Genomic DNA, 17,156 nt, shown 5'->3' with positions numbered 1-17,156 from the left:
TATATATGGAAGTGAGTCCAGCAAACAGCAACAGGATTTTATCGTGGCCTGGATGGTCAGAAAATAGTTGCTTCTACGTGTAAACGCCTAAGTCTTTCAGTGTGAAAAATGAAGTCTTAGCCCTAGGTGTGGGAACTTCCCATCACCAAACGTGATGATTGGCTGCTCGAGCAACGACTTCGAGGGGAGTTTCACTCATCGGGTGAACTTTATTCTTCCTATGAGCTATTCATAGGTTGTTCGCGTTACTATGGCATTATCGAAAAGACAACTGAACAGCATGACATGCGGTATATGCCCTCTGTAGATAAGAAAAACGAATGTGTGAAAATACTGGTAGCTGATTGGCTGTAAGTCAGATGGTTGTTGATCTGTTTGCCGATCTTGGTAATTTGCCTACAAACGTTTCCTCACCAGTCGCAAGAACATCATTTGTGCGTGGTTGCGTGGGAACTTCCACCTTATAGCTTGCGTAGAGTCACGAGTCAGTCGGCTGCGGGTGAGGCAGTTACTTAAAAAGCGTCAGTGACTAGCTTGGATGCTATCGATTCTCATTTTCTCGAGGATCTTCATATGCTTATAGAGGGTTCAGGATGACGTAAAGAAGGTTCAGAATGACGTAACAACCTGAACATTGATTTGGGCTTGCAGCCGTGACAATGTCACCATCTGGTATACGCACGGTGAATTTTTACGTCCAATTCTGTCACCAGAATTCAGTCGAGTCGGGCCAAATGATCCGTCAGATAAAAAAAACTTGTGCATGAATGCTGCTTTCACTTTAGTGAAAAATGATTTCTATCTTTGTTTTAAAATTCAACCAACGAGCCGCCAATTATCAATAAATAACCAAACATCAGTAACAGAGGCCAATTCTGTTTTTTATGATGTAATGCGCAACCGACAAAAAGACGTTGGTCTTGATGGGCCGCTCACACACGACACAGAAGGTCAACGTAACAGTTCGAGAGGACCTTTCGCTAGGTGGGACGGTTGCTACGGAATTACTGTAAACGAACGCCGTAGCGACACACGTGTTTAGATATAAAGGACACAGCAATACATCATGCATGCCTACTGTGATTTAAGAGACGAAAAAGGAGGAGGGGACACATGAATCAGAAGACAACAGTGACTGATACCTTGGCGTTTTCGACAATGAATGCGATTCCTCAGCGTGCGACTGTTGGAGTATCTGTAGGAGTTCTGTTTGTACCATGTTTAACGCGCTCAAGTTACCATTAATCAATGAACACAAACGGTATATTAGAGGGTCTTTTCGGATGTCACAGTCACCAAATATTTCTTCTGAGTGGGGTGGTGCACATCCGCTAGACAAAATCCATTCCCAATTTCTGGATTGTCGACCGACAGACGATGTCATAGCCTGAGAGAGAAGTCCGGAACGTCCAAAATATGCTCCAAGGTGAAAACGGGCACGAGTGAGGGTACAGTCCAACGCAGCAGTAATAGTAATTCGGAGCCGACTAAAGGGTACTGGTGGGTTGATATCACGAAGAACCACTGGCTGTTGGCTGATAAGCGTAGAAACTAAGATTAGGCGGGAACCACCATCTCGAGCACCAAAGTCGAAACCACCTGCGTGTTCATCCAGCAATGCCTCCACTGTCAGGCAAGCCAAGTATGGATTGACCGGGATGATAACATCAGTGAGTAAATGCCCAGAAAATGAATCAATCTGGTTGACTGAAGGTGGATGAAATGCTAGAACAACAGTGCGCTCAGCCCCCGGATGCATCCGAGAAATCACCAAATGATATGCCTCGGCCGGAAAAGTCAAATGTTCCGTTGCAGCCAGCAAACAAGCTAGTTCTGTGTTCTGCTCTGCCTGAGGAGTTGACACCATCGCAGTGCCGCCATCGGAATCTACCGGAAAGCCAGTGACTAGGTGGAAAAATATAAGAACGAAGGATCAGCAAGGACGCAGTGTGATGATACGTTACGGAAACACCTAAAGTGATATGGCAAATGGAAAAACAACTTACAGAACCCAACCCTTTCCAACTTGCAACCAGAGCAACTTTCTACGCAACCTTCACCTGATCCAACGCGCAATGGTTCCACATCGAGTAGTCCTCTCATGGGCCAATCCTGAAGGTCGGGAAATAGACTTCCTCCAATACGTAGTGCCCCCGACGGACGAGGTGAGTTAGTTGAAGGGCTAGGTATGGAACGAGTCAAAGTGATCAGATCGGCTAAATAGGCTTCTAAATGGGCACTATTTTGTAGTGCTGGAAACAATGAGGTTTCACCCGAGGCAGTCGAAGGTCCGGCAACCGCCTGAGCAAATGTGACGTTTGGCTGGACGTGATTTGAGACCAAGGACTTTGCTGAGCCACCGGCTAGGAACGTGATGTAGGCTGCAGGCAGACCAGAAGTTTTCGAAGCACTCGCAGTTGATGATTTACTGGGATCCGGTTTGAGTACCGAAGTAGGTGCCTGGTGTGAACCGATGTGTTCATCTGCGTCATCTGTTTCACCCGATTCCGAATGTGGATGTGCAGTGAAGTCGATCAAAGAATTTAAAACTTTTATCCGGGAGGTCGTGGAACCCCTTGTTCGTTGAGGAAATGGTAACGCAGTAGTATTCAGACCCAAGTGACTCCATTGTGCCGTCCCGAGCTCAAAGACAGTAGGATCGCCAAAATCGTAGTAAAGACCATACCTGAACGCACGAGAGGAAAAAGGAATAAGATCGGAATTCGAATTGCACATCTACCGTATGCCTGTTCGGCTTACTCATAAATACACTGATTCCCATTGGATGTCGTGAAACGAAAGTAACATCATATTCAAAACCATCTACGGTCCTTCCCTACGAACTAAGGAGAAAACGAAGCTGAAAGTTTGATTCAGTTGAACCATTGGCATCGAATCCAGGGGATGTGGCTGAACCACAAAAGTTGAAGGTTAAGATGGTCTATGATATTACAGCGATCACCTCTTGTTCGGTATTCACTGCATTGTAATCACATTAAATTCAGTCCGTTCTGCATGAGAAGTAACACACTGGGCTGAAAACAGCCAACAAAAAGCAATTGGAATGGGGGAGACACGACTTACTTGGCCATAAGATACTCAGTCATGGTCTTCAGCTCACCGAAGCAGGTTAGAACTGATGTTTGGTCTCGATAACGGGATGCCAAACACTGGACAACATGCATCAGTTGTCTGGTCAACTGGCCTGTTGGATGTGGACTGGAGTCACTTAGGAATACACCGATTAGTGACAGCAAAGCGTCCGCGCCAGATGAACACTGTGCAGTGAAAAAGCAGCGTGCCAAGAAGTCGGTTTCCGAAGAAAACAACTGGAATAAGTTGTCTTGAAAGGAGTCCACCGGCCGACGCGCATCACAAGATGTACCTAACCACATCTTCTCTAAACTAAAATAAAAGGAGTGGAAAATTAGCAGAAGGGAGTATGCCTGTAAAAAAGGTTGCAAGCAGCGGAGCCCGTAGACGCTAGGTACACCGAATGAAATAAAATTAAACTCAGCTCTAACAAAAGCGCTCCCATTTGGAAAACTTGCCGGTAAACGAGGGTCCGGTATTGCAAGCCCCACGCGCTAATGGAGAGATGAAGGTCTAAATATGGAAATAAGCTTGATCCTCGCTTGCTGGAAATACATAACATAGCAACTATTCTTATAATGCTCCGCTAGCGATTATCTTAGCGGTGTTCCTATTCAGCAACCTGATAGTGATGTCTTCAAATCCTAACCTTCAGACAGGCGTACTGAAACTTCACTCATTTCTTTTTACTTCATTTACTTGATTTGGTTGCGGAATCTTCGAGTGAGTGGCTGGGGCTGTCATCCACTTTCTTTTCAACTGACAAAAGTTACTGTTTCAAATGTTGCACTGAAACCAACGGACTCCTTATTTGAAGACTGTCGTTTGCGATCATGTTAATTAAGCAGTGAAGAAAATTGATAAGTCCACGTGCATGATGGATTCAAGTATCTCTTAGAGTAATAAAAGCAACACCTTAGAATATTACGGCTCAATGAACCTTTGAATGCAATTAAAACTACCCATAGGTTGATACACATAAAATGACCAAAGTGACTTTGGAAGGAATGCAGCCACACATGACACCGTTGAAGCGAGGCGACAACAGGTGAAGTGTCAAAATATTGGCAGTTCGGGTGCGCTACTTGGCTGTCGATTGGTTTGTTTCTCCAAGACCCCTGGTGGGGTCGTGTAGGAGACGCTGCGATGGACATTGGGATACATACGTACAAAGTTCTATGTGACAAGTATAAATGTTACTCAAAATGAGGAAACAATCGTCAATAGTGTTGAATTGTTTGCCTGGTAAAATCTAGTTGATTATTAAATGAATCATATAAAAAACTGGGACCAACTTGAAGGATTTTTTATAATGCTATCCATGGGAAGGGATGACCTGTAGCAAGACAACCCGGTATGAAGTACGAAACAACACAGTAGGATGATACAAAAAAGGAAGTACCAGGATTGACCTGTAGCAATAATGTAAGAACACACAGCGAAGCCTCATTGTGGTTTGAAAAGAAGGCGGAAAATCCAAATCTGGGGCATGAGATAGATGACTATATGAGTTTTATGGACCAGAGGTGTCACTATCTATCATGGAAGTCAGAACTGCCTGGCACTTTTCTTCGCTATCCGTGATGCTTTCAGTCATCAGCGCAGTATCAACTCAACTAGTTATAAAAATAGTCTGCATATTTTTCGAAATGCAGTGCGTAAACTTATAAGGAAAAAAAAGAACCAAAAAAGAACTGGCATACAACAAAGGCAATGGAAACTAACCCACCTCAGCAGAGCAAGGAAGCAGTTGAGACCCATCTGCACGACTTGACGATCAGCAAGAACGAGCAGATTCAGCACCAGATGCTTGGAAATTTTAGCGGTTTCAGTAAACAGATGAGAGAGCACGTCGCTGAAAAGAGATTGAAGGCAGAATCGACAAATGAGAAGCGTACACCTCGAAAACCGATTCTAGGTACGTGGAGATACGACGCATTCAGTATAAATAGTCAGTAAGAGATACCCATAAGTGGAAATGTTTCCAAATGCGGTTTCATGGATAGATATCCAAAGTTCCCTCAGAATCAATGCACCCATCCTAGGCCTAGTTAACATGAATGGATATAAAGATATTAAATTAGACTATTGAGTTTTCAACTCAGTCATAGGAGAGGTTTGCTTTTTGAAGACATGAACAGCTGATTTTCGGACTACCTTATATCAAGACTATGTTAAGTGTTCATTGTAGTACTAATTCGGAAAACCTGATGGATTCAGCGAGTGCTGAACATGCTCTTGCCGTAACCTTTGACAAGACTTGTGGTCAGTACCCTCCGAAAATTTATGATGAATCCGTTTGTACGGCACATCATCAGGTAAAAGAGCAAGCTAAATGAATCTGTCATTTTCCCGCTAATTGACTGTATCAACCAAAACTTATTCGTTTACCAGTCGAATCTTAGGAGCCAATCACTGATGTCTGTTAAATCTACCTAAGTTCTAACTCCGCCACTTTCCCGTGCAAATGTGTTAAAAGTTGTAGTGTTTCTGACATGGCAACCGGAGGTTCACATGTAGCTCTACATATTGGGGGATTTATTATTGAGTCTGACGCATTGTAACCATCTTTCATTACTATCTAACTCAGCTGCTTACAAGGGCATACTTTCTGATTTTTCCATCGTACATTTATTCAGTGCTTTGCAATGTCCCATACTGACGAACAACTTGTTTTCATTCGAATAGCTTGAAAACCAAAAAAGAGGGTTTCTCTATCTTGGTTTCACTTCTCGCGATGACCGCGTTGAAAATGGTCGTGATTCCTCATACCAATAAGGTGGTCGTCCCCACCCAAAGGAACGAACGCATATCAGCTGATTCAGATGGACAACCCTTTACGACTTAAGAGCAGTTAGAAGGTTTCATTTCTCCGCGTCTGACGCCGACTGTAAAGAAAAGGAAGCATCTATGACTTGGGACGTGAGGACAGTTCTCCATAAGGATGCCCGAAAAAAGGCCTGAAAGGGTTCTTAATTCAAAGGACCTCAAACCTTATCGGACATATCATGAGACAAAGAGCGGAACACGGCCATGAAACTACAGGCACTGGGAGACATTGCTCAACCACGCAGTCAGTGATAGACATGCATCAAAGCTATCACATTCAAAGCATAGCCGTCCATTTTTCCGTTCCCTCAGGGCAATATACATTGCGAACTGACTGATCATGCAATCGCCTCCAATACTAGGTTACATCTCAACGCTATCCCATTTTTCTACGACAGACTGTAGTAGTTGGAAGCAAGTATCTCGGGTGCACGGTTTATAGCTGGCAAACTGAACTGAGATGCTTCGCTAATTCGAGGCCCCAGGGATCTCCCAGTTGACTTTGAATGAAGCGAAATCTCTAGGTCTTATTGTTAGGTAATCGTACCGCGAAGTAAGCAGTGCTTATTCTTAAGCTAGATTTGGACTTTTACCCCCACCGGCTCATTACCGGTGAGAGCGAGTCCAAAGAAAGCGTTACGCGAAGCACAGAGCAGCTCCTTTGTATGCCACCAAAACGACAGATAACCTCCCTTTTTGTTTAGACCATTTACAGCACACAACTGGGATGCCATATAGAGTGGAACTGTTTTAACTACTGACAGAAGTTGAACTTTGACAAACCCGCGACCCATATCACTTCTTGGTTCGCCAATGTGCGACTTCTATCGCTAGCAGGGGCGACTGCAATCCGACTACTGAACATAAATAGCTTGTACGAACCATAGGAACGTCATGGCCGCGTTTCACTGGATCACAAATATACAGACAGAATGGACCCAGCATAAGCTGTGCGCGTATATAGATATCTTACAAAAACGATAGAAGAACCACAGTGATCCCGCATCTCATTGGTGCATGTTGGTATGGCAAGGAGTGAATCGATATTGAGTAAGGACCGCAAGAAGATACGATTTCTAGCCCCATAAATATAGAGGTGTTGAATGTTTTAAAGATACGGAAAATTGAGAACACTGTCTATTGCCAACGGAACAGCTATCAGTAGTGTTAGTGTTACCTGAAACTCCAGACGCGTGATGGTGATAAAATACGTCTTCTCTTTTGCTTCTCTTTTGGGTGACCCTCGTCTGTGAGTGGCCTTTTCAAATGACGCTCATATTTCGAGGAAAAAGTTTAGTGATGATGACAACCTCTTCTGGAGGAAATTTATAGGACGAATTGTTCGATCTCTGTGCAATTCTGATGAAGTATTACGTAAACATGTTTGGTGGCTGAAACGCCATATATAAGCAGGGACTATGGAGGAGCGGGGAATATGACACGGGATCGAAGGCTGTTGCAGTTTAGTTGCTGTCCCGTATTGGTGACACGGAAAAGTGGGCCAGTAATCAGTGAAGGCCACTTACTTGGGCCAGTGCAGTTCGTGATGATAAGTTGTCGCAATCCAGTTCAGCAACTGCAGCGCCGAGCGGAAAATCAACTGAGGGTGTCGTCCCAAACATCCGAATTTTTCAACATTAATTTGCCAGCGTTGAGTGCCCATTGATTCGAGCAAGCCCAGCAAATCCGTATGAAACTGCATTGACCGCAATAGTGCCAACCTTTGAGCTCGTTCATGTGATACGGGAACCATACGCGTGACAACGGGGGTTGAAGGCCGGGTGGAATCAGGACCATCGCCTGAGGAACAGGGAGATCGACATTGATATGCCGGTCGTACAAAGCAGTGCACTGTAAGACCGATCTGGTAGAACAAGTCTGATAAGGTTGACCGACCAAGCATCGCACTGCTATCGTCATCCAACTGTATTGAGTGCATTGAGAAAAAGAAAAGTGAAACATGGGGATGAAAAACGACAAAACTATCGAACAAGCATAACGATGGAAGGACATGGATATAACCCTCTTCGCCTACTACGGATAAAAACCCACCTGCGTGGTTGAACCAGGGATGATACGAAAGTGAATTCCAAACAGCCTGGACCGACATTTGAACAAGTCTGGACTGGTTAATGGCAAAAAGGCGTACTGTCCATCAGGATTGATAAAGTCCGATAGTAGATATGGACCTGCGACTATTTCTCCGTTCAGCTCACGCAGTCGAATTTGCGAGATAGGATGTCCTTGAGGAAAACATACGCATCGTCCGGGAACTATCAATGTGATGAGAAGAAGTCGGTGTATGTCAAAAATGTGTACGTCGAAAATGGGTAAAGAAAATTTCAAACTTTGTACCATTAGTGAGCGTCATGTGGCATGTTGGAATTCGTTGCTTAGATGCAACAAACTTCAATTATATTATTTCACGAACTGAAATCATGAGGAAACTCTGGTTAAGTTGTCTCACGCTTCGGTTATTGGTAGGCATGGGAATCTGATAATCCAATTCCCTGCATATTAAAATTGATTGAAATGCTTGAAATCCGGTTAAGGGCACTATCTTCTTTTCGCTGGAACCGGACCGTCGACCGTCTAATATGAGTCTTGGTCTACTCGACCAAAAACGTTGATACAACTAAACACAGACAACTAGAAACTTTGTGGAGAACTGATGTGCAATAATCCACTCTAAGATGGACCACTTCGGGGAATTAGGGTAATTGGTTTATCCTTAGAAGTGATTTCTCCTCGGGGTTCGTACTATCGCACCATCGTTCGTAGCTGACATGAAAGGGTTGCTGTGAGCTCACTTGAAGAGTTACCTTGCTCAAAAGGTAACTCTTTCATGAATTAACGCATAAAAATATAACAATCATTGCGAAGAAATTCGCTCACTGGTGAATTCCGGGGAGTCCCCTTTGGTTGGAAGCGGAGTAGGATGTGAGACGCGGGGATCTTCATCAATAAACGGGGCTTGGAGATCGTGAACCATCAAATCGGGGTCGCCAGGCAAGTCTAAAGGGTCCATGGGATCTTCGCAGTGTGAGCAGGCGGTGGTGGCAGTAGAAGAAATAGTCTGTCTCAACAGGGTGATATACACTGAAAATGAATTCTGAACCTGAAAAACAAAGATGATAGGCAAGCATGACAGGTTGAGAGAATTTGGAAGATTATTCCTCCAACCTATCCAGTACACGTAACAAAAACGTCACAATAAAGATGCAGTTCACTTACACCCGGTTAAACCTATAAGAAATTTCAAAACCAATACAGATTATGTGGCTGCTTTCAGTATTAAGTCCACTCTAACTTAGACAAGCAGAGGGCTCTAGGATCGATCGAAACAAAGTGCACAGCATATATCGATCAGTTGGGCAACAGTCTGGATGTTAATAATAGTTCATTGTAGGACTTACCCAGACGCACCTCACGGTGATTGATGATCGCAAAGCGCATATGGCATTAGTCCCTTCGAAAAACACTCTAAGGAGCATAACTGTCTTTATTTCAACTCTGGTGAATGGTTATGTTCAGTAAACAGATTCAGTATAATAATAAGCACATTTTGAATATGTTCATGAATGCCATGTATCCTTGAATTGCACTGATAAACGATGTAGATTGCGTCATACCCAGCAAGTGTAATCAGTGTCAGTATCATCGAGAGTATGACATCAGTGTTCAACACCGATGCTTCACTGCCGTACAACTGATTTATTTAAAAGCCTTACTGTGAAGAAAGCAAAAACGGTGGACGGGGAAGGAACTTAGTGCTGGCTTACTACGATCAATCCGGGGTGCCTACACGTACAGACACTCATTCAGGCAATCTGGATAGAAACTGACCACTGATATCGGTTGGCATCCACAACTTTCAGCGTCTCCAACCAGGAGCAGTGAGGATCACGCGGTCCCCATCCCCTGGAAGGCGAGTAGAACCGACAGCACCCACACGTTTCGTAATCTCCTTCATATTACTCTGCCAGGTCAAGGGTCGGCCACCTCTCTGCCTACGCCACTGATTTGGGCATAGAGAACAACACTCACTTCGGCAAACGTTGGTTCGGCATATGCAACACATGTCCCACGCTTCTGGCGCTGGACGTATGCTTCAATGGAACTACCCTTTGCACAACCGAAAACTCGCTTTCCGATAGCCTCGTTAAGGATTCGCCGACACCAATCCACGAGAGCCACGGTCTTGAGACAACGATTATCGAACACCCGAAGATGTCTCAGGTCCACTGCTTTAACAGGCTGCCTCAAAGCCATACAACAAAACAGCCTACACTGCACCTTGATACACACGTCCGTTGAGATTCAGGGATACACCAGTTTGACATCATAGGTGTTTCAAATTGGCAGACGCGACCCGGACGTTGAAGATTCGTGCATTGACCTCATCTGTCACACTACAACCAGAACTAATACAACTTCCAAGACACGTAAAACGCTCAGTGCTTCTCCCTGGATTGTAAGTGAGGTGTTCAGTAACTGCCCAGGAGCATGACCTTACATTTATTGGGTGTTAAGTGCATTCTAGAGAACTTTGATCAGCTAATTGAAAAACACCTACGCTCCTCCTCTTCGATAATAACAGCGACATCTTGTGCATATTTCAGATCGACAAGGTTTTCGTCAAAGGCTATTTGAGAACCAGGGTTTGGAGACCTTCCAACGTTCGTTCCATGATTTCACCGATCACGAAGACGATTAGACATCCCTGACGGACACCGCTTCGCGACCATAGGTGGTTCCACGTTCACCGTCCAGGGTTACACATCAACCGTGGACTCCAGATGAGTGGCAGCCGGTGGCCACTGCAATTGTTGTTCGAAATATTTGGTCCACCGGTCGAGACGCTCTTAATTCAAGATGTTCACTTCTTTCCGATGCTATGCGTGATGGCTCGCAGATGGTTTTCGCGGACCGGTTGCACGGATCAACAGGAACAATCTTCAGGCATCATCGGCTTTCTGGGCCCTTTCCACTTCCTTGGCTTTTTGTGTCCACCACACCTCACGGTCGGCTCGTACGCTGACTACCACTTGACGTCTGATAATTCATTGAATTCAGCTATGTTCGGGACCGGCTGGGACATTTCTCAGAGATTTTGGCACTTCCAATATTCTGTCTGATATCCAGTGCTTGAGTGAGCCTGGTGGTGCCATGCCACAACAGGTAAATCCCTCCAAAAAAACTCCATTCACAATTTATAAGCACTCAGAACCATCCTATATAAGTCTTCTGAACAGAAGTTCCACTTAACTATATAGCCTCACAATCTGTTGAATCAACTTCCCAAAAAGATATAAAGAAAATTCGTCCCTACGATAAAAACTCGGTTATTCATATAATAAAAATCTGCTACAGTTCAGGGTTGGTTTCTCTTCATTTGAATTCCCAATCGTACATCTGCTGTGTCTTGCAAACGGTAGTGCAACACCTTGGCCCTTGACTCTGTTCTGCCCACTATGGTGTATCAAAAGGTACGGTAGCTTGAAGCAGCTCTGTATGGGGACGAAAGACTGTTATAAGGCGATCACAGAAGTTTCACAAGATTACGCTTCAATCCTTCTGATGGGGCGAGAAGCATCTGGTCATAAATTCTCAATCCTTATTGACTCACATTCTGATCAGTCAGGGAGTGCTTTCGTTTGCTTCTTAGCTGCCTTGCGACATATCCGTCCAGTCGATGTGATGTTCAGTTGGTTAGAGTGGCTCTCCTCTGGAGAAAATCCCACCCAATGACAAAATTCCGGTGCAAAATGCACAGTTGCCAATGTTGACTCAAGCTCACTCATTGAGGCCATGCTGTGTAGCCAATGCACCAACTACTGAAAGCAAAGACACACAGCAAACTTCCACAAAAACCAACTGTTTGACTCAGTTGGCTCCTGGCGTCACATAGGACTAGAGATGCACTGGGTCCACTGAATAAACGAACACCATCATGGGCGATCCCTTCTGGACATACCACGATCATATAAAAATCAATCCAAGAATTACTGCTGCATCCAACTAGTATGGATTCTCTCCAAATTAGGCCCACGGAGGGAACTGGTGATAAAGAATTAATGTCTGCCTGGTTATTGCATGGTCTCACAAAGGCGAACGTTGAAACCAGACTATGAGTACCAGACGTTGAGACATTGTTTTTCACATAGATTGACAGGCTGTCAGGGTAAAATTCACAATATAAAGTCTTCTGACTGATCACAAAACAAAGTTAGCTCCACATACAACACATTGTAACACAGGAACTCTATAGAAATGCCGACAAACGGACACATGCGCCAAATGAATTAGATATACTGTCAAAAATAGGACGCGCCTACCTTTGGATCTGCGAGTAACAGATGTAGTCCAAAATGTGAGAGCGAATAAGCCCGAAGCAGATTGATCTCCAAAAAGTATTCAAATCCATCCGTTTCCTGTGTGCGATGGTCCCGACGTAATAACTTGGGGAGCATCTGGACACTGCAGCTTGGCTGGGGTTGCGAAGCGGTGTCGCTGTTGGTCGGTAAAAGGCCTTGTAACGCCACATGAGTCGGATTGTATTCCCACATTCGGGCCGAAGGTCCACCTGTAAGCGCTAATTGTACAGCTAGGGCGGCACCGGCTAAATTACGGTTACGAAGAGCGACTGAGGAATTATTTTTCACTCCAGGCGATGCAAGCAAATGACGTACCACCAGACGAGCGAGCACACTGACCGTTTCACTGTGGTGTGCCCCATCGCCTGTGAGGGGCGACTCGACGGACTCATTAGCTATCAGTGTATCCGGCAGTCGGCTGAATACACTGGCCTTTCGCCGAGCCTTGGATCCAGAAGCTCCAGTAACCGAATCGGTTCCGAGAGTGTCACTTGAACCTGTTGCCTCATTGCCGAGCGTGACTTCGGACCAGCCAATGGGGGCGTTGAAAGTTACAAGAATGCGCGACTGAAGTGGATGAGAAGCGATTAAACGGGTCATGATGATCAGGGCGTCTATCGGACGATTCGAAGAGTAGGCGAATAAGTGACCATTCTGGTCCATACCGTCCGTTTTGTCTAGCTGCTCAGTGCCAGCTGCTTCAGTGCTTAGGAGTAACGTGCCTCTATCCCAATCGATTTTAGGGTTATAGACTGTCAGAATACCAGATGTGTCTCCGATGCAAATAAATCCAGTCTCTGAGCAGTAGGTGATACAGGTGGGGCGTGGCGAAGAGCGTGGGGGAGATGGAAGGACTATCATGGTTTGAGAGCCCTCTGGACGCAACAACACTTTGACCAAGCTACCGGAGGTAGTTAAAAGTAAACAATGAAGATGGAAAGAAAAACCAGCAGACTCTGACACGGATTTGTTCACATCAACCTGAGGAGACGAGTCACTAGCAAGTTCACTTTGCTCCGTATCCGAACTTGGAACATTTGACAGCGGCTGAACGATGCAAACCTCCTCAGGGCACAAATCAGGAGGTAAATCAATTCCAACCAAAGCCTGTTCGCTGATGGGGGAAGAATTTGTGGATGTCTCAGCTGACCGGTAGCTGGTGTAAGAAAGAACGGAAGTAATGACAACAGAGAGACAGAATATTTCTGACAGACGACGACAATGGAAACCAAAATAAGCAATCTAAGTAGACTATGATCAATATATGGGATGGTTAACAAGGAGACCCGGTTAGTTTGCACATTTGACATAACAACTTAATGGGAGAATTGAACCGTGTCCGATGGAATCAGCGAGCATTCACATTCTCTTTCAATACGACTCCGTTTCTAACCACGCTGCGTCCAATAGCGAGTTCCTGAATAACTTTTCAACCATAAGAGTTCCTGAAGGCCTTACGTTTCAAACGTAAACCAGTCATGCTAACCAGGAAATTAACAAGACGCTTAAGCCACTGTGATAACTTGGAACGCATCGGCGTGAGGTGACCAAGTCTGCTTACCTATGCAATCCGCAGCACGCCAAACGATAAACGGTGTACGCGCATGACAAAACCCACGACAGTGAGAAATCCCTAGGGAGAATCGTCGCGGTGCGCTTGTAGAAGCTTTCATCGGTTCACTAGGAGACGAACAAACACCACAAGTAGTGCATTACAACACCCCACACTAATTGTATCATCTCTGACTTAGGCAAGTAGTCTTCCAAATTCAACTCAGTCCGATTTTTTCGTGTCGATTTGAGTACTGAGCCTGGTATTCTGTAGTCACAAAACATGGAGATGTCGCAGGTAGAAAAGTGTATCACATAATCCGGAAATCGGTGTTCCAGACTGCTGACCCAATGGAATGAAGAACTGGAAAATCTGAAGACACGTTATTTAGCCAAGAACACTGCATACAATCTTTCTTTAAAATAAACAGTTTTCGCTTGTTTGTATCAAACACAAACGGCCAGACAACCCCCAAACTCCTCACCTGTGCACGTAAAGGGAACCACCAAACACCACTGCAGAAGATTCACAGGTCGGAATTGCAGATTCCTGCGGTGGATAGCTACAACAAACAAGGATACTTTGTTCACCAATACCATCCGCAGTGACAGGTAACAAATGAAGGAGCCGTGACTTTGGCGGAGCACCTGCTGCGTGATGGAGTGATGTAATACCAAGTATCTTCGGCATCCTGAAGGAAAGGCGTGGATCACCTGTCTCAGTCAGCTCAGGCAAGGCTGCCGGTGCTGAAGGGCCACAAGCTTGTTCTAACTGTTCCGAGAAAGGATGGCTTTCCACATCACTCCCTCCAAGCGCAGAAGGAAGACACGCATCAGAATCTCCACTGGGAGTTGGACTGAGATGTTCGTTGGCTGCCAGCCGCACCAACGATGGCTCAGCAAATTCCTGAGCCACACTGGACAGGCCAAGCGAAGCGTAGAAAGTGATCGCGCCCTTTTCTTCAAGACATGGCATATTCGGATATGCCATAAGTTGCTGATATTAGAATGGAAACCAAATCAAGTAATAGGAAAAGTCCTCAGAACACTGTTCGACTTGAGTGTATCAAGAATAAAAAAACAAAATTATTATAGTAATCCCACCTTATACACAACAAGCTGTCTCTAATTTTGGAGCACTGCTTAACTGTAGGTCCAGTCCAAAACGAAGTTAAAATGTAAGAAGGGTATAAAAAATTTGATTTATGGCTACCATTAGGTCTCACGAGGACTTCAAAGACAAGCATGACTATCGGTTGAACACAGGGTCGATATCGCAAGAATCTTACTGAGCTATGTAAGACTACTAAAGTAGTTCTCCGCAATGTATGACAATGGCTAGCAACGTATATATGATGAGTTCGTCTGGAAGAAAACCTGGCAAACCTTGTCACTTCTTGATGGCCAAAAACGTGTTACGTGTTAAACCGATATAGTATGATGTTGCCCTCGTAATCTGTCCTGCTAGCTTTCCCCAAGACATCAGGTAGACTTAACAATCTGAAACACAGATAGCTCCATTTGAGAACTGTGCAATGATTGCGTGTTCGTCACGGTGTAAGCCTCTTTGGTCTGCAAAGACACAAGAAAAGGGTATTGTTGTTCACCTAGACCAACTTCATTTTCCACCCAGGTCAATGAGACTCGAACTAGGTGTGGAAGTGGGAATTCATTTCGGACCGCAAGGTCTGCATTTAAGTGGAGATAACTGTCGCGTGTTTCAAACACGTCGGTTTGCTTGACACAGACAGACTACACCGAAAGGCGTTACTTTCTCTGAGGATAATTATTTATGTTATCACTACCAAGCACAATTACGAACCCGGACCGTGCTATTCCCTCTTGGAAGGTACTGGGAAAGGTGAGCCAAAAAACGAATTGTTCTTAAGAACTGAATACAAAAAGTCATAAAAAGTTGCCCTTTTGAAGGTCTGAACCTAAGAAAGACGCTACAAAACTATAGCTCACGAACCTCTATCACTGCTTTGGATTGATCCTCTGCCTCGGTATCCGCTTTCAAATCCTCTTCGTCCGATTCGGAGTAAGCGTGGAATGCTTGATGCCCCTCTTCGTCCTCGCCATCACTTTCATGTTGAGTTAACTCATGAGTCACCGAATCACCGTTCGGAATCAAGAATATTGGACCGACCTGATCCGACGTGCCGTCTACATCCTGGAAGTCCATATCCTCCGAGTTCGGTTGTTCCATTTCCACATCAAAACCCTCGTAGTTCCCGGAGAACACATGCGACTTTGCAGATGGATCAAAAAGCGTTAGGGTTGGAGGAGAAAGGTACGATTCACACAAAACGCCTACTTCAGGTTCACTCATGATGCGTTCCCTCGGTGAGACGGGAATATTGTCTTGGGCCCAAATCAAACTCATAGCATTCAGGGGAAACAGTCGAACAACGACTAAACACAGGGATGAAGAGTTTCCTGTGGTCGCTAAAGACTGCACGGGAGATGGTTGCATTGAAGCAACGTTGACCAGCGTTGAACGTTGCACAGAAGCGATCACATAATCGGGCAAACGACAGCCAAGAATTAGGTGGTGCTCAGCAGGGTAGTGTCTCAGTGTTCCTGGTCTTGGACTATTCACAACTATCCTATCCAGGCTCTGTGCAGCTGATTTGGGGGCCAGTAGACATGCACTGTGGACTTCCAGTTGTGAAGCATTAACATCTAAAAAGAAAAGCACAAAAGATACTTTGTATCGCCAGTACGAATCAAGCAAATAAGTAAGGATCGCCAAAAATTTCGAAAATAATAATATTGATCAAGAAGACCTATTAAAAGGTCGGTCAAGACCACGAGGTTGAAAGAGCGAAACAGGTTCAAGTAAACTAGTCGCGCTCTCATTCCAGTTGGAAATATAAACCGCCAAACACGATTATCAACTTCATAGCTATGGTGATGAGTATGCATACCAGCTACCTTGTCGACGGAGAAACCTAGACATCATCATCATCATCATCATCATCATCGAGGACAGCAACATCAGTGTTGCCACTGATGCTTCACTGTCGTACAACCATAAGGTTTGTCTAGTTATATATATATATATATATAATTGTATTAAAAGCCCTACAGTGAAGAGAAGAGAAAAAGAGTGGGTGAGGGAGGGGACCTAATGCTGGCTTATTTCAAGCATACTGAGGTGCCTACACCTCCAACCGCTCAATCAGACAATCTGGAAAGAAACTGAAAGCACGAACGCCACTGACATCGATTAACCGCCATTTCTTGCGACGTCTCCAGCCAAGCACAGATGGGGTCACGGGGACCCCATCCTGGAAGTCGCAC

The 17,156-nt window shown here is 44.9% G+C and overlaps 2 protein-coding genes across 2 annotated transcripts in view; one reads left to right on the top strand and one right to left on the bottom strand.

Annotated features, from left to right (window-relative positions):
* Window positions 1–354, top strand: part of T265_05212 (hypothetical protein) — a gene marked incomplete at both ends in the record, with an annotated part of 20,541 nt that extends 20,187 nt beyond the window's left edge. The window contains one exon of the mRNA XM_009170156.1: window positions 236–354. Within this exon, the coding sequence (XP_009168420.1) occupies window positions 236–354 (119 nt within the window). The remainder of the gene's footprint in view (window positions 1–235) is intronic.
* T265_13718 (hypothetical protein) overlaps window positions 1–17,156 on the bottom strand; it is a gene marked incomplete at both ends in the record, with an annotated part of 83,317 nt that overhangs the window by 53,547 nt on the left and 12,614 nt on the right. Inside the window, 10 exons of the mRNA XM_009170168.1 lie at window positions 1,143–1,905; window positions 2,007–2,686; window positions 3,085–3,405; window positions 4,823–4,948; window positions 7,449–7,846; window positions 7,975–8,165; window positions 8,818–9,040; window positions 12,261–13,455; window positions 14,336–14,847; window positions 15,823–16,535. Coding sequence (XP_009168432.1) covers window positions 1,143–1,905; window positions 2,007–2,686; window positions 3,085–3,405; window positions 4,823–4,948; window positions 7,449–7,846; window positions 7,975–8,165; window positions 8,818–9,040; window positions 12,261–13,455; window positions 14,336–14,847; window positions 15,823–16,535 — 5,122 coding nt within the window. The remainder of the gene's footprint in view (window positions 1–1,142; window positions 1,906–2,006; window positions 2,687–3,084; window positions 3,406–4,822; window positions 4,949–7,448; window positions 7,847–7,974; window positions 8,166–8,817; window positions 9,041–12,260; window positions 13,456–14,335; window positions 14,848–15,822; window positions 16,536–17,156) is intronic.

This window comes from Opisthorchis viverrini, assembly GCF_000715545.1.
Source record: "Opisthorchis viverrini unplaced genomic scaffold opera_v5_94, whole genome shotgun sequence".
Lineage (NCBI taxonomy): Eukaryota > Metazoa > Platyhelminthes > Trematoda > Opisthorchiida > Opisthorchiidae > Opisthorchis > Opisthorchis viverrini.
This window is presented reverse-complemented; position numbering and strand designations above follow the sequence as displayed.